This window comes from Tympanuchus pallidicinctus, unplaced genomic scaffold (assembly GCF_026119805.1).
Source record: "Tympanuchus pallidicinctus isolate F22 unplaced genomic scaffold, pur_lepc_1.0 scaffold12, whole genome shotgun sequence".
NCBI classification, from domain to species: Eukaryota; Metazoa; Chordata; class Aves; order Galliformes; family Phasianidae; genus Tympanuchus; species Tympanuchus pallidicinctus.
This window is the reverse complement of record NW_026294637.1, coordinates 12,491,088-12,517,748: the sequence shown is the minus strand read 5'-3', so window position 1 is coordinate 12,517,748 and position 26,661 is coordinate 12,491,088. Positions and strand designations below refer to the sequence as shown.

At 37.8% G+C, this 26,661-nt stretch overlaps 1 protein-coding gene across 1 annotated transcript in view; it reads left to right on the top strand.

Moving 5' to 3' along the window:
- Positions 1-26,661, top strand: part of PRTG (protogenin) — an 82,412-nt gene that overhangs the window by 29,412 nt on the left and 26,339 nt on the right. Inside the window, exons 3-11 of the mRNA XM_052672270.1 lie at positions 3,824-3,968; positions 5,038-5,171; positions 5,483-5,620; positions 6,784-6,942; positions 7,526-7,685; positions 8,334-8,581; positions 11,735-11,899; positions 12,916-13,221; positions 14,359-14,547. Of these exons, the coding sequence (XP_052528230.1) occupies positions 3,824-3,968; positions 5,038-5,171; positions 5,483-5,620; positions 6,784-6,942; positions 7,526-7,685; positions 8,334-8,581; positions 11,735-11,899; positions 12,916-13,221; positions 14,359-14,547 (1,644 nt within the window). The remainder of the gene's footprint in view (positions 1-3,823; positions 3,969-5,037; positions 5,172-5,482; positions 5,621-6,783; positions 6,943-7,525; positions 7,686-8,333; positions 8,582-11,734; positions 11,900-12,915; positions 13,222-14,358; positions 14,548-26,661) is intronic.

Sequence of the window (26,661 nt, the reverse complement as noted above, 5' to 3'; positions counted from 1 at the left end):
ATGGAAAATGTATTTTCAATCCATGTATATCACAGAAGACAGAAGCAGTGTTTCTCTAACATTTAATCAGCATGTGATGGCAAGTAATTTGTCTTTTGAGCCTATGAGCATTTGCTTACAATGGTAAGTGATGAAACTCATACAGAACTGTATTCCTATTTCTCTCCGTTAGGATAACTTTACTGGGCACGTGTGTTTTATATAATTACAAATATTCATACTCAAAAGTAACTATATAAACATATGTTACCATCACTTGAATTGCAAGAGATTTTAAAAGTAAATATGTTTCCTATCGTTTTCTTTTTTTCTGCCCAGCATTTGGGATCATAGAAGTTTAAAAAAAAAAAAAAAAAAAAAAAAAAAGATGGGAGCACCAGCTTCTTGGAGTAACATTAATTGTTTTCTTTTGGCTATAAATCTGAGAACAAAACGATTAAATAGACTGAAGAAGAGGGGGAAACCTCAAATAAAAAGGCACTTACATTTATTGTGTTTTGCAGGGTTCCTTTTGGGAACAACCAATGTCTCTTGAGACTTTGTTTCTTATCCATTTTATAGAGCTCTGGCCTCTTAACAGCACTGCTTTAACGACTTGTTCTTGGGGTTCTGAGTTGGTATCAGCACTCGCCATGAAAACAAGCCTGTTACAAAGAGGTCAGGTTTCACGAGACAGCAATAGACTTGTAAAAACAGATTTTACTGGCACAAATAAAGTCAGAATTACGAAGGAACCGGAGATTTGCATAAGGAAACAAGATGCAAAGTGAAAAAGTATTGAGTTAGACTGACAAACAGTGTATAAATTGAAATTAATCAGGAGAAGCAAATGGAGATTTTTTTAAAGTGTTTGTTTCTACAATCATTTTTAGTGACATTAATGACATTTTTTTTTCCTGAAGATTTTGAGCAGTTCTCTGAAATTCTGATTTTGCTATCACTGAAGACTTTATTTCTGAGGAAATGCCTTTCTCTTGCTCAGATAGAAAAATGTTATTTAAATATCAGCCTCAATTAATGTTAGATTTTCTAAACAGTATGGCTGAATCTTTTCTTACTTGCTGTTGTGATGCATTATTCTGTGAATTACTAATTGTCCACTGTTTCTAGGAATTCTTGAGAAGATCACTTCTGACTTTAATCTTTACCCTGTGATTTATCCTGTGATTTACAGGATGTATTGGAATAAATCATTGAAAAATAAAATCTTTGTTTGTAGATATGTATAAATATGTGTATACTCCGTGTAGCATACACAGTCTATAACATATAGTATGTAATACATTATATACTACTTAGCACATGTCATACTATATATTGTACACATATATCATATACCCATATATGAGGGTATATCAGTGATTCTGAGGCTTGCGTTATGTTGATCTGTGTGGTTCTTATCATCATTTATACTTTTTTTGTATTCCACAAGATTTTATTTTGAAAGTTAAGCAGGCTTGCCTGGCTGACGATGTCATGCTTTCACTAAATAGGTGATGAATGCAAAGCACTATGTGTTCTCTTAGAAATTTCTATCTGTTGAGAACAGCACTGGGGGAATACTCTGCAGCCTGTCTGGATGGACACACGCTGTCTGTGTAGGCAGGGATGGGGACAGATGAGAAGGAAAGGATGTAAGACAAGTCTGGATGCTTTTATTTTGCTCTTCTGTAGTGGAAAATGGCAGGAGATTGGACAGCATTAAATTCAGCAGAAAACAAAGCTGGCAAGTTCAGAGTTATGGGAACAATCTGATACATGGACGGATTATTTGAGTTGCACTGAATCACAAAGAACTATAATGCTTTCTTATGATGCTTTCTTTGCAATTGAAAGAAAATATGTGGTTAGGAAGAGAAGTGTTCTGTTTCCTCTCCTCATCCTATCTCCACCCCATCTCCTGGCAGGCTTCAAATGTACAACTTCTGTTGTGACAGCTTTATGCAGGCTGTGGGGTTTCTGTTTGCTTTAAACAGAGTGGTTAATTTGGGCTTAACCATGAGATTTATGAATCTGGTACTGTTCAAAACTGAGAGAAGTAACTGAAACTGGAACAATTAACTGTGTTAAATTCTGCAGGTGAGTCCAATTCTCTCTGCAGTGAGGGTGCAGAGTATGCTGGGGCTGTGGAGACCTGTTCCTAAAAGCCACAGCCAAGCATGGGGCTGACTGTGGATACCAGAGCATTTCTGCACTCATCCTAGCAGTCTGTATCACATCTGGGGTGAAAGACCTTGTTTCCAATGGCCATAGTGTTTGCACCATGTGGTATCTGCTGTGGTAGCTGCTTTCAGATGGTTTTGCTACACATGGTGGTTTGGTTGACTTGTCAGTCAGTCTTTGGGAGGTCTGTTCACAGCACTGCAACACTTGGGCTCTGGCAGTATGATTAGGAATATTAATTCTTGTAGTGCTTGTGCAACTACTGGAATGCAGTGCAAGAAGGATTTACTCTGACCTGAGGTATTAAATAGCTCTACTAGTAATAGGATAGGTAGGCCTGTGTTAGGGATTAGTTTGTGCATGGAGAGAAAGCAATTGGGTGATGTCATATTTCCTCCGCACTCCAGAATTTGATTTTTTTATGCTATGGAAGAGTATCAGATTGTGGGGTAGTAGTGGTGGGAGGGAGCATTTGTTAGAATGCTTGGTGTGCATCAGTGCTGCATGTGTACTCTGTGCAGAAGAGCATCATTGAGAATGCATTGCAATAAGTAGGAGGTAGAACAGTTGAAAGAAAGTGAAGTGAGTAGAGGAATTATTTCAACACAAAGCTTAAATATTAAGAGATGGTTAACTTACTAATATTGATCTGTTACATAATTTTTTTTTTTCTAATTTATACATCAGTAGAAATGTACTTGAAATCCTATATTAAACACATCAGTACCATTGAGGTTATGCAGAGATTTTTGCCTGTGCAGTTGCATGGAGTGGGGATGTGTGCAGAATTACTCATGTTGTGAGATATCCAAAATGAATTGCCTCTGAAGAGCTGCTCTTTGTGTTAATTATGTAGTGAGTAGCAGTAAATAGTGCAATTAATTAGAAGCTTTTGTATTCCTTTCCTTTTAGCTTTTATTTCCTGAGCGTAGAAGTCCAACTACTGATTAGTTTCTTAGGTTTCTGCTAGCTAGAAGGTATTTATTGATCTGCCAATGCAGTTGGCTCGGTTTTGTGAACTCCTGAAGTTCTAACTGCTTGAAATTATGTTGGAAAACACTTGGGCTTTTGGTATGAAAGTGTTAATACCTGGTTCCAATTGTTTTGAATTTTTGCTTTCTTTTTCTATCAAACTCATTGTACAATGCTCCAAACACTCTTAAGAAAGTGAGTGTTTTTAAAGGACTGGAATATGACTGTCAAGAACTGAATGTTCTGGGAATTTTCTTCTGCAGTTTTGTTATTGTTGTTGTTTTTTTTCTGTTTTAATGAAGTATAGTGGGGCTCAAACTATTTGTGTTGATGTGAACAGCCATAGTTTAATAATTAGTGTGCTTTCTAGCTACACGCCAGACAAATATACACTTAATTCTATTAGAGACACATTTTACTGTTTGTTAAAACATTTTTATAATGAGTTGAGTTAAAATGAAATTATGCTAAGTATACTTTCAACTAATGAAAGCATGATGTTGAACAAAGTTAATAAGGTAATTAGGTCAGTGTTTCCTTACATGTAGGAAAGTGGACTGTTTGAAGTGTTTTAGGGTATTTCTTCAAGTTGATCTGTGATCTGGAGCTTAGTTTATCTAGGAACTTTTCCACTCTTCAGTCCTATAAGTTATATGTCCTTGTATTTTTTTTTTTTTTTTTTTTTTAGCCATTTCTGCTTTTGAAGTTCAGCCACTTTCAACTGAGGTTCAGGAAGGTGGAGTAGCTCGATTTACCTGTAAAATAGCAGCAAACCCTCCTGCTGTTGTGACGTGGGAAGTGAATCGAACAACTTTGCCTTTATCTATGGACAGGTACGTAGACTTAGCCATTTCAGGATAACATTCTCTGTGATAATTCTGAGCCAGATACAAAATAATATCTGAACACTTGTAATGCCAGTACATAAAAAAGGTTCTAAGTGTGTATTATATCAACTACTAATTAGTCTAATTATTAGCAATAGTTACGTTGATAGTTAATTTTGAATAGATGTTATGAGCATGGACCAGAATCATCTGCTATTGTAGATGCAATAGAGTCACAGAATGAATGTTGGTCTATGAATTGTTAATGGAAAATTTTACATTCTCAGGGGTGGGGAGTAACGGGATGTAGAATAGGTTAGGTTTTAGTTTTAATGGGCAGATAGTTTAAATTAATGAGTTTGCTTTCACAGATGCAATGTAGAAGAATTAATATTGAACCTGTGTGTTTCGGGTTCTTTTTTTGTTTTTAGAGTAAACATCTGTAAAGAATTACATGTGCAAAAAAAACTGAATTAAACTGAATTAAATCACTTCATGCTAGGTAAATTCTTCATAAGGTTACTCGTCTCTTGAGTTGATTAACTTGAGATGTACAGCCCATTTTTCTAGCTATTTTCCCTATCCATACTGCATCCACTGAACCTATTTCCATTCTTCTTGGCACCTAACTTTTGTTGAATGTGGAACTAGCATGCAAAAGAAGGTAAAAGAAGGTACAAATTAAAAACATGAAAATTATAAAAAGTATAGGTGGGTTTATTGAAAATTCCATACCCTGAAGTGCCACTGTAGCAGAAACTATTGACAAGAAAACTGACCAACCCAAGTAACATGGATGTGGTATCTGCCTAAAGAAGATTGGGATGTTTGCTTCTGAGAACTGAGAAAGATCTGCTAGGTAAAAGTACACAGATTGCTCTGCTTTTGTGGTGGCGTTAGTGGGGGAATCTCACCTGTAGTTCAGAAAGTGAGTCATGTATAGAGGGTGTTTCTGAGTCTCCAGCCTGCTGTTCCCAAGTCAGTATAGCAATGGCTGTTCATAAAAATGTTCCTTTCCATGATGCTGTTCACTGGTGGAACACTTATCTACATTTCTTTTTTGTTTATGTGCCAGGATTACTGTTCTACCTACAGGAGTTCTTCAGATCTATGGTGTTGAACAGAAGGATGCAGGAAATTACCGATGTGTTGCCACAACAATAAGCAGCAGACGTAAGAGCACTGAAGCAACGCTGAATGTTATTCCAGGTACTCAGCATGTGAGATTTTTCCACAACATTATTGCCTTATTTTTAACATAGCAAAAACACTTAGATGCATTAAGGAGCAGTAATTACCTCTGAACCGCTCACCAAAATAATAGTTTTACTTGCTCAGATCCCATGGCTAAAATATTGTTTTGTGTACAATTACTGAAAAAAGGATTTAGTGTAAATTTAATTTTAGGCATCATTTTTTAATTGTCGCATTTTTATTCATATATGATTTATTTTTTGTTTAATTGTGTTTACTTTCTTTGTTGTTGTTTTTTTTTTTTTAATTTTTGTTTTTCTCCAAAGCTTCAGACTTAAAGCCTTTTCACAAACCAGCCATAATAGCTGGTCCTCAAAATGTTACAGCATCTCTTCATCAAACCGTCGTACTGGAGTGTGTAGCCACAGGGAATCCAAAGCCGATCATCTCATGGAGCCGGTTAGGTAGGTCTTAAAATTACAGAACGCAATCTTGAGCTTGTGGAGAGGAAATGAAATTGGAAAGGGAGGATTTCAGCAGCTGGTTCCTGTTCTGAGGCATTGTGTAGTAGATAGGCAGCTATCAATAGGTTAGGGTAGGGTGAGTGAAACACTTTCACTCATGTACTTCCATAATGCTGATGAGAACCCCTGAGGTTTTCCAAGGACTCAGCTGCTTCTGTTGTCAGTCCTGCACTGCCCGCAGAGCATAATAGACAAGGTGCCTGGTGGGGTGGAGACCTCCAGGGATCTGGCAGTCAGAACAGAATGACGGTTGGGTTAGTGAAGATTGGAGTGGCTACATCCCACAAAATAATCCTGTAAGTGCTTCTCTACCTATTCTTAGAAGCGGTATGTGAGAGGGTTTTAGGACTTGTATGAGTGGGCAGTTTAGATTCTGAATAGCCATAGTCAGATCCTGAATAACCTGACTAGAAGGAAAAAAGAAGAGAGGGAACACAATAATAAAATCAATAGCATTCATCACTGTGTCACATTTTCTGTCAAAATTGCCTCAGTTTCTCCTGACGCATACTTAAATGTGAAAGTCAGGACTATACCTGTAGAAGCAAATCATCAGATGATTTCCTATATTTTATTTCTAGAAGTTGGAAAAGTCATGGAATGATTCCGTAGCTCTTCTAGGCAAACAAATAAGAAAATAATCACATAACAGCCTAAGCGCTTTTTGTAGAAAGAAAATAGAAGAAAACACATGGTAACCAAATATGTTCATTTTATTCCAAACACTATTTAGGAGATGGATGATCCCTGATTGTAAAGATAATGTGGACATTGGTAGTAATATCTTTGTATCTTTCTGCAAGCTGATTAGGGAGGCTAACTGGAAAAATAACGTTAGTTTTCAGCTGTGATGGGAAATATCAGTTATAAATTACTTACTAAGCATTGTAACCTAGCCATCCGAATAATCAGATACCTTCAGTTAAGAGCAAAGCAAATGCAAGATGGAAATCTCTGAAAACTCATTTGTGATTTCCTTTTGTGTTTTTTTTGACCCTTAAACTCTAACCCATGCCTTGGATATCTAGGCAACTTTCCTTAGATAGGTTGTTTAAATACGCTGGGCAACCTGGTGACCACACTTCTCCCACTGTCTCAAATAGACCATAAGTCCATTGATGTCTTCAATACCCGTGTCCTTGGAAATGGGAACCTCATAATCTCTGATGTGAAGGTGCAGCATGCGGGCGTATATGTCTGTCGAGCCACTATTCCAGGCACACGAAACTTCACAGTAGCAATGGCAACTCTCACTGTGCTGGGTGAGTCTGTTTTGACTTCTGCCATGTTTTAACATCTTGCTTTTGTCTTGAGCTGTGCTATGCACTGGGTTGAATTTTTCTCTCAAATAAAGTGCACCTAGGGTTATAGCAGCTTGCTAATGTGGAATGGAGCTGTGGCAGCCTTCTTTTGTCTTTGAGATGAGAAATGTCAAATACTGAATGTCTGAGTTACAAACTATCAGTTCATTTCCACTTAGAGACAGCAAGGTGCAATGCTACATCTGGAAGACTGACTTTCAACACAGACTTTCAATCCAGTGACAAAGTAAAAACATGTAATATACCCATGTGTGTCGTTAATGATGTTTTGTAGGCTGGAGTTTAATTTGCTGTTTGTCTTCACAAATGCATAAACCAGAATGTGTATCAGTGTTGCTTTTTGTGCAGAAAGTATTCATTTTTAAACAAGTGTACTTTGTTTATATGAAACGTGCTTTCTGCATGGGTGTGTGTGTGTTTAAGCAGCTTGAGGAAAGAGGCTTGTGTGTAGGAAAATTCTTTCTTAATTTGAGTGTCCTGACATTTATGTAAGCTTGATTTTTTGCTTGTTACTTACCTGTAGCTCCTCCTTCATTTGTGGAATGGCCAGAGAGTTTAACAAGGCCTAGAGCTGGTACTGCTCGCTTTGCCTGTCAGGCAGAAGGAATTCCTGCCCCCAAAATTTCATGGTTGAAAAATGGAAGGAGAATACACTCCAATGGTAGAATTAAAATGTACAACAGGTAAGATTGCACTTGCTGTGTGAGAGCTGTGCTTGTAAAGAATAAACACACTGAGGATTGAGATGTCACTAACTAAATACAGTCAAACAAGGTATAACTAAATAAATGCAAATTGGGCATTGAATGTAGCGTTATGGACGTTTCCCAGGCAGAAGAAATACAGATTAGTAAATACCCAAAATCATCAGTGAAGATTTTATGATCTCTGCCTTACCTGAGTGGAAACTGAAGTGATTTTACCAGAGTCACTCTGGATCTACAGTACTGTAGTAGAGACCAGAATCTTACCAGTTGTTTGAGGCCCATTTCAGCCCTTCTGTGGTCTGAACAGCTCATATTAAAGTATGTTAAGAAATGACAACCTTAAGATTGTTCTTTTTGCAGGGAGGAATAGATCTATGTATTTGTTTTCACCATGTTTGGCTTTGCAGCAATAAACATGAATATTGACATGGGAGGTTTTGAATTACGCTTCAGGTTGTGAAATTTCCCAACTGCACATCCATTTCTAATTGAAAAGTTTGTAAAGTGTAAGTTGTTTAAACTCATGAGGCAAATATAACTGATGTTGCATTATGTAGAGCTAAGTTTTTGGTGTTTTTTTTTTTCTTTTTTTCTTTTTTCCTTTTATTTTCTTTTTGGATTCAGTAAATTGGTGATTAACCAGATCATCCCTGAAGATGATGCCATTTATCAGTGCATGGCTGAGAATAGTCAGGGATCTGTGCTCTCCAGAGCCAGGCTTACTGTAGTTATGTCGGAAGACAGACCCAGTGCACCTTATAACGTCCATGCTGAAACGATGTCAAGCTCCGCGATCCTGCTGGCATGGGAAAGGCCACTCTATAATTCAGAGAAAGTGATTGCATATTCTGTGCATTACATGAAAGCAGAAGGTAAGCAGTTTGATTTAAAGTGTATCCATATACTACGTATAAATGGTAAGAGCTGAATGTCCTTGCAAAGGCTGCCAAATTTGAATGGCTCGTAACTAGGGCTGCATCAGAGCATATTGGCATAAAAAATGTAACCAACTGACATGCATGGGGGAAAAATGCTTTTGCCAAATCATCTCATTTGTGAGGCTGAGTGTTCTTCCAACTCACCTTGTCTGATCGCTCTAGTGAACAGCTTTTGAAGTCAGGAATGGGCTTTAAAACCTGGAACCTACCTACTATTGTCTGTGTTTCCCTGTTTGTTCTCAAGGAGAAATTCTACATGTGTGCTTGGGAGGGAAGGACACCATCCTGGGAGTTGTAGTGAGCAGCTTTTCCCTGGGTTTGGCTGCTGTGTGTGCATCACCAAATTCATGTGACTTTACAGACTTTTGTGTGTTTTGGAATAAAATGATTGATGCATTATTGGCTTTAACTATCGTCTCTTAGAGTACTAACTTAACAAGGTTTGCTTTCCTACAATGAGAAATATTTATTCAAAATTTTAAATTTCATGGAAACAGCCATGAATGGTTTGCCATGGTCTCTCATATTTTATAGAAATAGCTATGTAAAAGGGAACGGGTAAATTTAAAGAAAATTGAGGAACTAGACATTGTTAATCACATAGTGTGATGTAATGTGCTTTAAGTTAAGGAAATCTTTACAGTGATAGAAAGCAGATACTTTTCATAAGCAAGGTATTTTTCATGAAACTGCCAAAGGACGTGAAAATTCTTTGGTGTGTAGCTTAAACTAATGTTTATGCTACACGGAGCTCTGTTTTCTTGGAAGACTAATTTTCTTTTCTATTCAGTAACCCGTTTATTCAAGGACAAGACTGCAGATGCTCAGCTCTGTATGGAATACCAGTCTGACATCTGCTAAGCAAGAGGACAGGAAGGACAGCTTAATTACTCTAATACTGATGCAGAAATAGCTGCCTTTGCTTTTGCAAGTGGGATTTTTCAGTACACAAGAGAATTTTGTCTGAAGGAAGGAAGGAAAGAGTTTTAAAAGATAATGAGGACAAGAGGTGCGGGAAATTACCCCCTACACTTTCAGTCACTGAGGTATTGTGCTCACAGCCCCCACTCAAAGCTAATATGAATAAAGTCACACTAGATAAGCTATCTGGGTAATTGTATGTCCGGTGCCAGTGCAGAGAGCAGAGACTGGGTAACTTCAAAGAAAACTGGGAAATTGTCCTTAGGGAAGCCTGCATTTGTGCAGGAAGTACTCTTTCACTGTAGTGAAAATGAGGTATCTTCTGAAATTTGTGTTCTGCAAAATTCTTTTGCAGTCTCTGCTTCATTTGCCTGCTTGTGCAAAGGCTGTTGCATGTATGTATGTTGTGAAATGAGATTGCAGTTTGGCTTAGTTTAAAAAAAAAAACACAACACAATACCAAACCAACACACAAAACAAACAAAAAAACCAACCACCCCAGTTATTTGAACTTTCTTTCTCTAATACCTATTTTTTTCATCTCTCAAGACAATTTTGTGACATCAGGACTTAAAAACTTTTTTGTTTGTTTGTTTTTTAATTGTATTATAGAAAAAACGTTGGAGCTCAAAGGCTCATGAAACTGCACTCACCTGAGAATGGTTGCACTCTAAGGGGCAGTCTGTAGATCTTTCAGAGGACACTGCCCTCATCAGAGGCATTCTGCTGTTTCACTGTGAAACAGGTTCAGGTCCTGTTCAGGTCCCTGTTTGAATTAAAAGAAAAAAAAAAAAAAGTTTTATTGAAGTTAGTTGAAGAAACCAACAGGTGGTGTTTTTATTTTATGTTTTAATTTTTGTTCTTTTTTAAGCAGAATATTTTACATTCAAATTGGGGTCATAGTAGCAAGAAGAATAAGGGTCTCATGAGCGTGCATGTTGGAGTGTGTTAATTCCTTGTTAGTAATTCAGAAAAGGCACAAAGGGAACAGTGATTGTGGTGGAAGGCAACCCTTGTTCTCTATTATGGCTGTTTCATTAGGGCCTCTGCATGAGGCCTAGCAATCCATTCAATAAGAGAACAAGTCCTTTTAATTTGAGCTCAAGGATCTTGTTTAGCAGGTCAGAAATCGTGCCTTGCAATTCCTAATTAACAAGCCATTAACTAGTCTGTTGTGAGATGCTTGTAATCTTGTCTAATTAAAATGCTATCAAGTTAATTCATAAATGTGGGAAAACTTAATGCTGGAATTTGCCTTTCGTTTTGTTTATAAATTCAGTTGTGAAGAGGAGGAGCTGGCTCTTACAGAGTTTTGATTAAGTTGACATGCATTTGGTGTGAATTGTTCCTTAACACAGCAGCTTTCACCACACTTATTCCACTTTATAGCCTTCCTCTATAGGAATAAAGCCCAACAAAGACAAGAACTGCTGCTTGCATTGCTATGCATATTTTAATGAGAATTGCTGAGAATTTTTTCTTTTTATTCCTGTCTCTTTTTCTCTCGCCTTTTTTTTTTTTTTTTTTATTAGCCACTCATTAAGGAGCAAAACACTTTTGAATCTCATTCTGGGCTATTCCTATTGGCTTTTTTCCAAATTAAAGAAAAAAAGTGTCAATCAGATGTACTAGAATTTGCAGGGCTAAAATGAGATCCTTCTGTTGAATAATTTCTTTGTTGTGTGTTATTTGGGGGGTGGAGGGTATTATGTTTGGGTTTTGGTTTTTTTTTGTTTTGTTTTGTTCTGATGGAGCAGAGCCTTTGCATTCCTCCCAGACTGCTATAGTAAGGCTCTGCAAACAGGTTTTGAAAAAGCCTCCTGACTCTAAACAAACAGATTTAGAAGTTTGCTCTGAATTATAAGGCTATTAGAGCTTGTCTGTTGTGTGACTGTATATTGGGTGCAGTTTGTTGTGACTAATTTTAAAAGGGGTTTAAAGCTGCATTCAGCGTTCCTGATTCAGGAAAATCCTGCAACACCATTATCTACATCACAGTAAGACACAGTTACTCGTATGCATAAATGAACTCAACTTAGGAGGCTGAAATAATAGAGGTAAGCTGGGTAAGAAAACGAAATAACTTTGTAAGATCTCACACCCAGATACTGTGATGTTTAGAGATGACCTGGAATTTTTGTGTGTTTAACCCTTGTTTTATGCCAGGTTTAAACAATGAAGAGTACCAAGTGGTCATTGGAAATGATACAACTCATTACATTATTGATGATTTGGAGCCAGCCAGCAACTATACCTTCTATATTGTAGCTTACATGCCTCTTGGAGCCAGTCAGATGTCAGATCATGTGACTCAGCACACCCTTGAAGATGGTAAGACAGATAAATACCACTGTACTTAAATGAGTGTTTTTTTGGAACTAGATGGTCTTTGATTGGCCTTCCAACCCAAGCCATTCTATGATTCTATGAAGGCCATTCTCAATGAAAGGCCCAAGGAGCTGGGAGAGCTAACTTAAACTGAACAGAGGGATAGTCAGTGCCATACAACATCATGTGGAAGAAGTTCTGAGGGAGATTCATCTAGCTCTCTTCTGCTGCTTGGGGTGCTAGCTAGGCAGGGAGTGGTAAACAATTGCTTGTGCATCACTAGTTATATATATTTATATACATAAATATGAACATTTATATATATGTGTGTGTGTATAGATATAAATGAAGTGTGTATACATATATATATATATACACTTCATTTTTTTATATATATATATATTTTATATATATATATTATATATATAAATAAATATATTTATATATTTATATATGTATATTAAAAAAATGAAGTGTATATATATATATATATATATATATATATATATACACATATATATATATACACTTCATTTTTTTTCCTGATTCTCTTCCCCATCCCACTGGGAGGTAGGGGGGTGGTGAGCAAGCTCTGTAGTGATTAGCTACCTGCTGGGTTAAAGCACAACACGTAGCCAGAAGTGACTGCCCTCATAACATGGTGGAAGGAAGCACACACAGAGTTCTAAGCATTACTGGGTGTTGTTTAGACTCCTAGTTTCAGCTGCTGCATGTAATGTTGACAGTCACTTTGACAGAACAGTAAGATGTTGACTGCCATCAATTTCTGCTGGCAGTAAGAGAAGAAAATGTTGAAGGCTTTACAGAAAGGAGCTTGCTAAGTTTATATTGTATGCAGAAGATTGAGAAGCATGAGCAGTGTCAAGCTATTCTTAAAATAAAGAGGAATCTATAAAACTGCTTATTACAAGTACCTCACCGTATGTTAAGGTGTCAGATGAGAATGTCACATCTTTCTTTTTCTGGAGCTCAAAAACTTTTGTCCTTTTCCTTTTCAGTTCCCCTGAGAGCTCCTGAAATTAGTTTGACAAGCCGGAGTCCTACAGATATTCTTATCTCTTGGTTGCCGATTCCTGCAAAATACAGGAGAGGCCAGGTGGTTCTGTACCGTCTGTCTTTCCGCCTCAGCACAGATAGCAAAATCCAAGTCTTGGAGCTCCCAGGGACTTCAGATGAGTACCTCCTTGAAGGGCTGCGGCCTGACAGTGTCTACCTGGTTCGTATTACTGCTGCAACAAGGATTGGCTGGGGAGAGGCATCTTTGTGGACCTCCCACCGAACTCCAAAAGCTACAAGTGTGAAAGGTAATAATGCTTATGTTACCCACTGCCTGGAGATGGGGCCGACTGTGGGCTTCATCTGAAGGCTGCACGTTTTTCTGATAGGTAACACAGGGATGTGAAATGAGTTTTTCCATTGCATGTTCTTATCCTAGGGACACAGGGGAATAGTGTTCTAATTATGATTTCATGTGTAATCTACACAAGCTTATGATTTTAGTGTCAGGATCAAAAGTTGTTGAGAGGTGGATCTGACTTGTGCTTTGTGTGTGACAGCAGAAAGAAAAGCCAACGTGTTACTTTTGTGTTGATCTTTGATTCTGGTCACAGGCTGATATTCACGTGTTTGATATGGTGGTAGGAAGCTTTAATTAAAATGTTTTAGCTTTTAGCTTTTGTTTCCAGTGATAACATGGTTTTCTTCTGTTCCACACGATTTTAATAAAAAACAAGCAAACCCAAAAAGATAGCAGTCCAGAGTAAAACTTTTCTTCATATCAGGACATTTCACGCTGGTAGCTTGTATGGGTGCACACGTGTCTGCTCTACAAACAAAACACAAAGTTTTGAGTATAGAGATGGACTTGAAATCCGATTTAAGTTGTTATAGCTGAATTTTGGCTTACATTATTATTTACCAATGTTGTGTAGAAGAGCATTCGTTTTGCATGAATGCCTTAAAGGTATAGATTTGAATTTGTAACAGTATTTCTTAGATTAATCCTCATCCATCTCATTTGAATTTGAGTTTTGACTATTATTGCAAATTATTATCTCTTGATGAAGCGTGATGTGATTGCTATTTACATTTACTCTGGCTTATTTTAAAGCAAGAGATCATTTTATAGATTCTAGATTATCCTCATTTTCTTTTGAGAAAAAGAAATTGAAAATACTTTTAAAAATTTTAAATAGATTTTATTTCAATTTTTTTTTGAGATGCTGAATTAAAAAATAGCTATTTCTTAATTTACCTGAAATTATGCTTTTAGATTAGCTACAGGGAATCAGACATCCTAAAAAGGAACTAAGTAGGTAAGTATATAAGTGAGCTAGAATCAGAACCTTGAGTGAACTTTTGACTGATGGGCATTCTGATTTTAATGTAGGATTTTGTTATTCTTAAATATAATAATATTATGTATATTTCTCTAAAATCAGCACCAAGATCTCCTGAGCTGCGTTTGGAACCAATAAATTGTACAACCATTACAGTTCAGTGGCAGCAGGACTCTGATGACACTGCAGCTATTCAAGGGTACAAGTTGTATTATAAGGAAGAAGGCCAGCAGGAAAATGGACCGATTTTGTTGGATGCCAGTGATCTTGAGTATACTGTCAGTGGTTTAGGTAAGTACAGAACATATTTCTTAACTGTTCTGGAAGGCAATAAATTCGAAGGACATCTTGGGGATCTTAAATCTTCTGACCTACAAGGCTTCTGCATTAGGTTTGGCCATCTGTATTTCTAGCAATAAACTTTTTAAACTAGATTTGTACCACTGATGGATAATCCTATCTGTATCCTTAAATGTATGTTGTGCAACACTTACATAACCAGATCTTGTTAATCTTGTGTAAGTTAGGAGGACACCAGCTGCATGCCACAAGAGACAGAACTGGTAGTTGGTAAATACCCATCTTTTTAGTGCTCAGTTTAATACTTGATACTTCAGCTTTTGGGTATTTGTGCTCAGGCTAGCTTAACAGTGAAAGATGAACACAAAGTACCAAAGTTTTTTCTCTGGTGTTTCTAGGCTATGTTTCTGTTATTGGTAGCCTTTGCCATGGCTATACTGCCCAACAAGCATCGCTCACTTTAGCATGGCTATAGGACACGTTACTGTAAATTCCTAAAAATATCACTAGGATACTGCAATAAAATGAAATAAAAATACCTTCCAGTATTAATGGGATAGTTACATGCACAGGGTACTAGCTAGTAGCCTCTCTGCATGTTCTCCTTTATATTTTACGTAGTACTGGTAAATATTTGCAGAACTAAACACAAATATTAGAGCATGGAGCAGTCCCCTTGTGGTCTTCCAGTTGATCATCAGACTGTTTCCTCCTGTAGCTCTTGCCTTATATATCAATTCAAGTGTGTTGGTATCACTCCTTGTGAGAAGGTGCTTCTGTTTATATATAAAAAGCTGCGTTTTTTTTAATTTAAAAGATGTGACCTATAATGTAATCAGCATAAGTGAAGTAGGACTTGACACTTAGCATTTGAAACACGATGAGAGAGTTTTCTTAGGGGTAACATGGAGAACTGGATTATCAGCACTGACCTGTGGTCTTAGCTGGGTCAAATGGCCTCTTGACCGTGATCAGATAATTCTCATCTGCTGCATACAGTTGAGATACTATTTTAGGGGAGATCATAGGGGAGAGCATTCTGGTCTGTTAACTGGACAACTGGCCATCTGTGGCCATTCCTACCCAGAGCATCTGGCAGCAGCTGACTGTTTAACAAAAGAGCATTGGCTTGGCTTGGAAGGTTGTGTCCTAGGACACAAATGTTTTTTGGGTTGGTTTTTTTTTTCTTTTTTTTTTTTTTTTTTTTGGTTTGGTTTGGGTTTTTTTTGACTTCTCATTATGCAGTTACTAAACAATAATTTCGTTTAGGCAAATTTATTAACTGTATGACTCCCATCATGGGAATTTTTCAGTGTACTAAACCTCCTCAGATTAAAATACTGTTTTCCAGAATTATATTTAAAATATATTATCTGTATGTTTTTTATTGTTTTTTTTTTTCTTCCCAGTAATCATGCAGATAGAGGACAAAATGAAAGCAAAATGAGTTTGGGGAGGTAGAACTGTTGCACAGTCATAGTGTTACCTGAATTCTAGGATGTATGGATGTGGAAGATTCATATGCTTGAATTAACCATTCAGTCATGGTAGATAGGATGTTTGAAGTGTTAATTCCTTGCCTAAATTCTAAATATCTACATATGATGACCAAAACAGGACACATCCCATATAATCTGATTGCCCTTCTTTATATTTTTAATGTGTGTGTAATTTCTGATGCCATAGGTTAGACCTGCTGAATAGTGTGTGTTATCATGCAACTTTCAAGTAGACATCAGCTTTTTTATTTTTCATGGAGCATATAGAGTTATTTGAAGTGAACTTTCCTGTGTAAGTTTATTTATTGTTTCCTTTTTAAAATCTTCTCTGTAGCATTTATAGAAAAAGGCATTAATTACCACAACTACAAAAGACTCAGTTGGCACAAGAAATTTGATCAGGTCATGGTTTTAGACTGCAAAGATGATTATGTACGTTGAAGCCTGGGAATTTCACACATGTTTCTTGTGGAGGTAGTACCTGTTTGATTGCTGTATTTGCCTATTGAGAAGTCAGCTGTTTGAAAAACTTGTGTGCACTAAATAATTTCTTAGAAAACAGTACACAATCAACCTTATTCTTCCTGTAGTAGCTGCACCTGTGGAAAATATAGTAGGTAAAATGATATGTAGTATATAAATTAACAGTGTAGCAGCAACCATGCAGTAATAAGGGACTTGATTTGCTTATCTTTTTTCTTCTTGTGAATAATCTACATGATTTAACTCAGATATTTTATTAAGATATTTCTAATTAAAATATTACCTATTGGAAAATGACTCTGAGATGAAGCAAGGGAAGCTATTGATTTAGGTTTCTGACTGTGGTACACAATCTTCACAAACTGGACAGTGGCTTTGATAAGCAATGTTCTGCCATCTATTTGCCTCTTCTTTGGACACTAAATTCACAGAATCACAGAAGGGTGACTAATCAATGAACGCTAATCAGTAAAATCAGCCTCTTTTAAATAAAGGACCTTTAATGTCTTCATTATGAGCCATATGCTTTGGTAGAATATTGCAAATTTGAGATCTTAAGGGGCAAGGTGTGTTTAGGGGCTTCATTTTCATAGATGTTGGATAACACGGTCAAATGAAAGGTTGTTTCTCATTTGGAAATGCTTGTAGATGCTTTCTCGTGGCAAAGTTTGAGTACTTTCTCATTCATACCTGTTGCCACTGAACAGTTTGTCATGACTTAAGGCTGCACTACCATTTCCTTTCCTTTTGCTTAGTTAATAAATTGCAGGTAGGGTTCTATTGAAATGTGGAGCATAACAGTAAGTATCTCCTTGGAATATTTTGCAGATGTTGATTCACATGGTTGTCAGTTATGCAAAATCTGTGTTCAGGGAAGACAATTCACTTTGTGGCAACTGAAGTGCATTAGAATGTCAAAATTCATGATCTCTTAACAAAGGAAATGTTAGCAGTGATACTGGAAACATTTTTTATGGCATTTATTAGTGGTAACATTGGTGAATTATTGTTAAATGACTTGCAAACAGCTACTGGACCCTTGATGGAAGGACAAGGCTGATAAAGCAGAGGCAGCAATGGCCATGTAAACTGCGTTTCAATAATTGAACGTTATATATAGCAATATAAATATTATGCTGTATGTTTTAATTTGTTGTTTCTTTCAGCCTTACATTTTGAGAACTGATCTCTTCTACTTTAGAGTAAGTCTACCCAGTTACTTCTGTCTATTTTTTAACTGGATTATTTAATGTGATAGTCACTGGGTAAATAGAATTAAATGATCTGATGAGAGTCAGGGCTGCCTTTCTCAAAATAAATATTCCCAGTTTCCCACAGACATTTCTTTGTGTTAAAGGTCTTGGCATTTATTTTTCATCAGTGAGCCATTTCCTAGTCCAGTGTAAAATTCCATTATCACTTCAGTTTGCTACAGGAACATACCCTTCAGTGCATACCATTCATTTTTGACGCTATTTTTAATTCCTCCTTTGCTTACTCCTGCACTAGAAAGTTCTGACTTTTTTCTTCCAGTCTGGAGAAGAGAAAGTTCTGGGGAGACGTCTTTGCAGCCTTTCAGTATTTAAAAGAGGCGTTTTAAAAAAAGACTTTTTACCTGGTCTGATAGAGTGATAGCACTAGGGGAACTTCAGTCTTTAAACTACAAGAAGAGAGATTAAGAATAGATTTCAGGATGAAATTCTTACTCAGAAGGTGATGAGGCACTGGCACAGGCTGACTTGAGAAATGCCACCTCCCTTGAGACATTCAAGGTTGGATGTTAGGTTGGATGGGGCTCTGGGCAGCCTGATCTGATGTGTGGCAGCCAGCCCATGGCAGGGGTGTTGGAATCGTTTGGTCTTTAAAGTCACCTCTTCCCCAAACTATTCTGTGATTCTGTTCTAGGCAGACTGTTTTTCTTTGTGAGATTTGTTAAATCTGCTGTTACAGATTCTGTTTGTTTCAGCATGTGTATGTTTGTTCAGAAGTTGAAGTGACTTTTCTTGGTGGAGGAGTTCATTTGGGAATCTTCTTGCATGAGTTTAAAAACCAACCAACCAAACAAAAAAAGGAGCATCCAGGGAAGCTCATGTCCCACTTTTCATTGTCTTCATGCCTTTTTTTTAAAAAACCAATCAGTATCACTGCTGCTCACCGCTGCACTGGGTGTTTGCCTGTCACAGCTCAGTGCAGCCGCATGATCATTAGGAGAGTAGAACAGCACAGGAAGGGCAGCGGCTCTGACAAACCCATTTTAGGCTTATATGGTTTGCTGGAACTAGGAACTCCTCAGAGGTAAGTGCTGCTGCTGATTGGAATCTCATCCCACCAGCTGTATCTAAACAGATTAAAATCAAATTTAGATTCTTGTTTAACAGATTCAAGAAAGCATGACCCACTGTGATACTGTAACACAAGTTCATTATTCTTAAAGTTCCCTAGAGTTCTCCCCCTTTTGAACTTTAATTAAGTTAGAAAGACAAAATAATTAGTTATTACCATCCTAGTAACAGCAATAGTTTTTACTAATTAAGTGAATGATGATGGGGGAAATGCATCATTTTCTTGTGCCATTAATGCCTTCTACGCTCGGAAAAAAGGGAGGAAAGAAAGAATTCACTCTGCAAATTCATCCTTGTGTGGTTGCTGACTGGAAGCTGTAGCACCTTGTGTGATGCTAGTTACAGTGAAGATTTCAGAAATTTGCTCTTAGGTGACAAGGCACATGTAGGATCTCAGTAAATGCTCCTGAAACCCTGAGGCAATCAGGTTGTGGAAGGGATGTGTACACTTTAGGTGCTCTTTTGTTTCTGTTGCACGCAAGATGATATCATGCTAAATAACCGTTTTCAGCCAGAAACACCTTAGGGGATGGAAAAACTGGTCTGTTAGCTTTAGTGAAAACACCTTGAGCATGACAGCACACCCAGCTTGGCCTTTCCCTGGCATGGCCCCTCCCAGGAGAGCCTGTGAAATGTTGTCCTGTGCGCCGGCTGCAGACCTCAGAGAGCTGCTGGCTGCCTGGGGCCAGATGCTGCCAGGCTGCAGGGGGTGGACGGAGCCTGCTGGTGGTTTGTTGAGCATGAAATTGAGTGCATCTGCTTTTATATTTGTGTGCGTGTATACATACACATGCATATATATAAATTCTACAGTAATATGGGAGGTGTGCAGACACTGCAGGCCTTCTCTCTGGGAAAGCTTCTTGGGGTTGTCTAAAGGTGCTTAACATGAGGGATATTGCAATTCCTTGCTGCTGCTTCTGATATTCCGTTTTTATTATACCTAATGGCTTCCTCCTACTTAATCCAGTTCTTTTGGAGAATATACTTGGGTTCTGTCAGATTGTTTATCCAATATACTCAGTGTTATTGGAATGTTTGACCTTAATCAGCAAAAATTCCATGCTTCTGTGTAAACTCTTCAAGTCCTACCTCTGTTGTTGCAGAATGAAGAAATGAGGGAAAGGCATGTCCTTCCTCAGTTAGACAAAATGTCACAGTGCTTTATGAGGATGTATTTTGTGACCCTGCATGGTCTCTGCTCTCAGAAGAGGCTTGTGCTATGGAATTAGACAGCTAACTCTCACGCATTCCTCCAGAGACTTGCTTGGCCTTCAGTTGTTTAATTTCACCTGGATCTGTATAGATCACTTTATAACCATGATTATAGCTAAGCTTCAGAGCAGCTCTAAGTCTAGAGCAGCAAAGACAAAGTGATTCTACAATCTATAGAAATGGAATAAAGGCATATAAAAAAAGACAGCACAAAGAATTTCTCCCATGAAGCTGTCAGACACGCGACACCCGAGTGCCTTTTCAAATAATTTCATAAAAGCACTTTGGAAATTTCATAAAGCAGTTGGTATAAAGGTCAGATGTGACAGAGTGGTTTGTTTTGCACTCTATTGCAGTCGTATGTGCAGGAAGCTGTAAATCTTAGCTTTATTGCCATCTTTCTTGTTAAGAACTACAAATGTTGTAATATTGAGAAGCAGTGCTGTATGAGCGTGTTCTTTTATTTTTCAGTTTCAGAGCGTGACTATCATGGTCTCCAGGTAGTTATTTCTAATAACTGGGGCAGTAATTTCAGTTCCATCCTGGGTTTTGTTGGGTGTCAAAATGTAGTCTTGCATATTTCTGTCTGTCAGAACTGCATATGTGAGAATCGATATTGCTGTCCGGTTATAAGTCAGTATGAAAATTCAGCTTGAGATTCACAGGTGAATTTCAAGGAGCCAAGCGTTTTAACAGCGAAATGAAATAATGGGAAGGAAACAACACAACTCTTCTCACTCAGTATGTTTTTCATTTTTATTCTTTTATTTTTTTTTTAATTCTTATTTCACATTTAACTATTTCCAAATTCTAGTTGATGAAGTAGAACCCAGTACTGCAGAACTCCTGTATTTTTGCTTAAACAACTTTATGTTGAGCCAGACATTCACTGTGAAATTTTGATTTAAACAAGCTATAGCTGCCTGTAAAAAAAAGATAAAATCGGTAATGACAATAGTTCTTAATAAAGTACAACTACTACAATTTTTTTTGCTCGTAGTGCTGGATGATGATACTGTGTGCTGTACATACTGGAACCAGTATTTACACTGCTGTGTTGTGAAAAGTTTCTAATAGCTCAGTAGGTGACCAGGACAAATATTATCATTTATTACTACTGTTTACAGCTGGGTCAGTTGAGTGTTTACTCATGCTGATTACATCCTTAAACTAAACCTCTTATCTGTCAGTTCTCCTGATTGTATGTAACAGGCTTGCTACTACTACTTATCAGTTAAAACATGAAGGATTTGGTGGGTGAGGGGAGGAGGAATTGGCCAAATTGCACAGGAATAAAAGCAAAAGCCCTAGAAGCAGACTGGGCATGTTTAAAAGCAGCCTTTTCCCGTCTGTGACCTCTTACTCTTTGGCAGACATGGCGATTTATGTATATTTGTATTTAACAATCCCAAGCTCTTGGGCTAGTCCTGGTGTGATGATGTGCTTCTACTACATGTCAATAAATGAGGGAGAGACATTCCTTGCTTCATAATCATAAAGGGTAGACCTGTCACCACTTTTAATGAGTCTGTCTTCTAAATGCACACATGGCATATCTGCTTATCATTTTTTCCTTGTTTTCTTTTCCTGAATTTATAAGGGAAGGGAGTGAAACTATTATGATTAAAAGAGGCAAGGAAGGGGGCTTTGCTACATTGCATCTTTTCTTTTTACTTGCAGAATATCAAAGCAAGTGCTGCTTTGAAAAGTTTTTGTCCCTTATTTATAGAGCTGTACTGTGTGGTACAGGCTGTAAGTGTATATGGAGATCAGATATTTTTTTTCCAGTTCTGTGGTTGGAGTTTACAAGCTGCTGCATTATGTTTTGTTTCAAGTGTAGGACAATGCTGGTAATTCCTCTGGGCATATTTGTAGCATTTCTTTCCTGATCAGATTTATTGTTGCTGAATGCACAGAACCTTGGCTGGGTGGCAGGAGCAGAGAAGAAATGGAATTTTTGTTTTGTGCTGTGCTTTTTGGTGAAGCAATTGTTGGTCCACTGTACAGCTTGATGTGAAGCAGGGCAAGCAAGTGGGGAATATCAGGAGGTTGGACAGTGCAAACGCACTGAGATAGGAGACTGGACAAACTGATTTGCAGACTGACCCAACCCCTCAACTTTGTCCCTCCCTTGTGAAATTAAAATACGAAACTGCTCCGTTTGGATGAAAAATCAATTCACTCAGGTTATAAATTGAATTTTTACCAAGCAAAACTGAAGCTTGCCTTTAATCATGTGTCCTTTTGTCAGGGCTTATTGGCATGGCATCCATTACAGCAATGGTGTCTCTAGCTCCCACTTGTACATACAACAAAATGGGAATCTTAGATAAACATCAGCTTGTTTTTTACTCCAGAGAGACCAGTTAAGTATCAGTTGCTAACAGTGCACACATACTGTGCAGTTCAAGTGCCACCTCTGTAAAAATGCAGGGCCTCCCTTCCTGAGTAGTTCCGTAGTTACAGTTCTCTTGCATTGTGCTCTATCACAAATTTGTCTCATAATGATGTATTTTCAGTTGAATTTTAGTTCTCAAATAAAAAGATTACTTTGATTATCATATTCTTTCTCACAGTACAACCTTTGTTAAATGAATTTTATTTATTGGTTCTTTTTGATTTTTAAATGGCATCGTAAGTAAATCTGCCAGTGCTGTTGTTTTTGAAAGTAAATGTTATTTTCACAATTTATTGTAATGGAAGGCTTTAATTAATGTTTGGTGTATTTGTCAGTCTTAAATTACAGCACCAAACCTCTCAATAGCTTTTTGATTCAGCCAGCAGACAGTTTAATAGGTGCCAAATACTGAAATCTGCATCTGTATTAGCAGGATAACTGTTTTGGTGTTGATTAAAATGTCACCTGTGACAAAACATGATAAGCACTGGGTAAGGGGAATCTCTGGTCTTCTGTGAGTTAAATTCAGAGTCATTACATTGTTCTAAAGCAAATGGAGAATTATTTGTCCATGTGAGCAGACAAGTAAGGTCTCTCTTAGTTAAGGTCTTTCAGAAAGAGGTAGATTCTGTGCTGGAAAGATTGCGTGGCTTTTTTTTTTTCTTTATGTAACTTCCTTGAAAGTGCTCCCTGAACTACTCCAGTTTGAATCATTTGTCTTGGAAGATGGTCCTGGCATTCTCATGTAACCACGTCTTGACTTTTGCAGTAATCCATGTTAACTTTGCACAGCAGTTGCACTTTAAAGGTGAGGGACAGGGGAAGGGAAGAGTGCAGAATGAGATTGAATGTACTGTACTTCAAAATAGAGTGTTAAGAACAGTTAAGCCTGGCTCTCCAGAGAGACACTGGTAGTTACCTAGGTGAAGGAAGTTTCTTTAACAATTTTATAGATTAAAAGCATCATTATACAGGCTTTACTAAGGCAGCGGTTGAGATTGTGTTCCAAGGGCCCACTCCAGTAGCACAGAGAATTTCTGCCTGGTTTTGGGGAAGGCTTTCTATCTCTTTATCAGCTGCCTCCATATCTGAGTTGGATGCAGTGTTTTTCTCTTGGGACATCAGACTAATTGCGTTGCAGCTCCAAGAAGTGGAATCAAAGGTGCAGTGCAAAGCACTGAAAATAGGAACGGGGGTTGTTTATGTTCTGCCAAGATAACCTGCCCACCTCTAGTGCAGCAAACTGTGTCTTGTTGGAAGCATTTAAACTTAAAATGGTAAAATGATCAGAATTTTGCAGGAAATGCTCTCTGCTGTTCTGTGTTCTCAGGGTAGAAATTCCACCATTTAAAGCTAACCCTGTGTGGGAATTGAGTTGGGAAATTGGGTCATGTTCATTAACAGTTGGGATGTATTCAAATAGCATTTCATTGTTGTTTTGCTGGAGCTGAAGGTTGATATTTACTTCATGAGAAGGACATAGATTACTACTGAAAATATTTACAAATTTTTTGATGTAAAGAAAAATCCTCAGAAAAACCCTGACTTAATTTTGAAGAGCTTCAGGTATTACAACCAGCCCATAATAACGTTTTAACAGCCACGTTGTGAAAGTTACCAGTAAATAAAGACTGATTTATCTATATTTATATAGATATGCACCTATATAAATCTATAAATCTATATTTATCTATATCATATTTAATTTTTATGATTGGAAGACACAGTTTTAAAGGGAAAAAAGAGAAAGCAGGTAAAATGGCAGGCAGAACCAGATAGTTTCTCATGTATCTTTCTTAAAAACAGACAAATGGAAACCAACAACAAAACAGCAGCAACAAAAATAAATCAAACACAGCGGACAGAAACAAGCAAAAATGGTGCATGTTGGCTTTGCAACCTTTTTTGATTTCTATTTCTGAAGTGTGAGGATTTGTCTCTGAGAGACAGCATTATTTAATTTGCTACTTATTGGACTTCATTAGTAAAATACTTAAGTCTTGGATTGCAAAGAAAATGCTCCTTGGAGAAGGCTTAGAGAAAACTCCTGTTATAGGAAATTAAATCAACATTGTCCATTAATCATACTGCATGTCAACCCCCAGACCTCTCTTGATTGTTCTTGGTGAATGTGAGGAACCATTAGATGTGTGAGGTCCTTAAAGGTCTGAGTAAGTCAAAGGGGAAGAGTTTAAAAAAATGCCAGTGTTAGCACATGAAAGAGACTTCAGAGTGGACAGAAGAAAACATTTGCTGTGCAGGGCTAGTTACATTTCTTCATTTTTCCCCCCGTGTTTTTTTATTGTTTTCTTCCTTTGTTTAACAGAAATCCAGATGTTGTGATCAAAATGTTAACATTAATTTCTCCTGTGTTTTTTTTCCTTTTCCTTTAACTTTTTTTTTGGGGGGGGGGGAGGAGGGCTGTGTCACTGCTTTTGATAAATGGTGGAGTTTCCTTATGAATGTGCTTCTAGGGCTGAGCTACGCTTTGTGATAACTTTTCTGCCCAGAGAAACACCTTAGCTAGAGGATATTTACCATGAAAGCATTACTGCTAATAGAAATATTTCTCTATTTTGGGAGATGATGCAATTGTGAAAAAGCCAATTTTTTTTCAGGCTGCTGTGAGTTGCACTTTTGTGGCAAATGAAGGGAGAGTGTGTGGGAGGGGGAGAAAAAGCAGCCTTGTGTTGGAAGAAGCAGCTTTTGCTGTGACACTTCTCTCCCAAACCACTGATGTTTTTGCATCTGGGAAAAAGATTTAGTGGACATAATTGATGTATTACAAGTGTATTTCAGCGTTTATACTCAATTCTGCAGTATTTCTGTCATTCTTAATACTGTACCTTGCCTCAAACTGCGTATTACAAAATAAAGATGCTTGTTGCTGCATGTTTGTAGAAGCTGTGACAGGGAAATATTCATTGATCCAAGTTGGTAGATCAGTTAAAAACTTGAGTTTTCTGCCTGTTGCATGCATGCAGTTATGCATGCACTGGGTCCTTGTGCATCTGTCACATCTGTATTCAGACAGAGGAGCAGACGTAAGTTATTGTATAGAAATACATCATGAAAATGGAGTGTGACACCAGATCCCAGAACAGTGGAAATGGGCAGAACTGGAAATATTGAGGAGCAGTAGGGCTGAAGGGAGGAGGATGTATATGGGGGAAGAGAGGCAGATGGGTGAGCGTTGTGCAGCTATGTCCATTTGCCCATTTTACTTTCATGATAATTTTTGGCCTAAGCTAGGCTTTTTCTTCATTCATGCCTTGTGGCCTTTGCTTTCCTGCTCCTTGCTTGCCTCTAACTTCTCTAGTTTCCATCAGTCCTAGAGCCTTAGCAGTGACAGCCATGTGCCTTAGAAAGCCCGTAACTGTATCACTGTCTGCCAGTTATTTGTGCTGAAACTCAAGGAAGAGAAGGGCCGTTTTTGTGGAGTTGGCTCAGGTACTGATGCTTTAAACATGAGTGTGACACAATATTCCTGAAACCAGTGACAGGACTGAGCTGTACTTCCAGATTTCCAGCTTTGCATTTAGTCTGTTGGATAACAGCTCCCCCTTGAGGGAAGTGTCCTTTACTAATAAATTCATGACATCTGTTTCCGCCTGGTGGACGTTTTGTGTGGGTGTGCGCGGGGTTCACAATTTCACCAAGCAGCATAAGATGAAACAGATTCCTGATGACTGTGCTGTATCCCAGGCAGCTTGCTGCAGCTGGGAATAGCTCCTTGGTTTTGCCAGTGGCTTGCTTTGTCACAGTGGGAAGTCACTTAGTTCTGAGCCTGTCGGAATGCAATTGGGAGCATGAAGGTATTGAAAACTGTTTAGGAAGAAAATACCTTTGTTCCTTGTGTACCTGTCTGCACTGCTGCTCTCTGCGCTTCTCCTACCATTTGTGCAGTTGCACGAGGACAGGTGGGAAGTTGCCATACTTAAAAAATAACAGCCCAGAGAGGCTGAGACAGGAGCATGTGGCTGAACGGGCAGGGGAAACAGGCTGCCTTGCTTCAGCAGTGGTGTTGGCTGATGTTGGTTTAAAATGCTCATGGAACCTCAGGCTCAGCTTAGCATTTATAAAACTGAATTAATAATGGGGAAACCTTTTAATTATACCAAAGCAGAAAGCTAGCCAAGAGTTAAGTAGCTTAGTGTTTATTTTACTG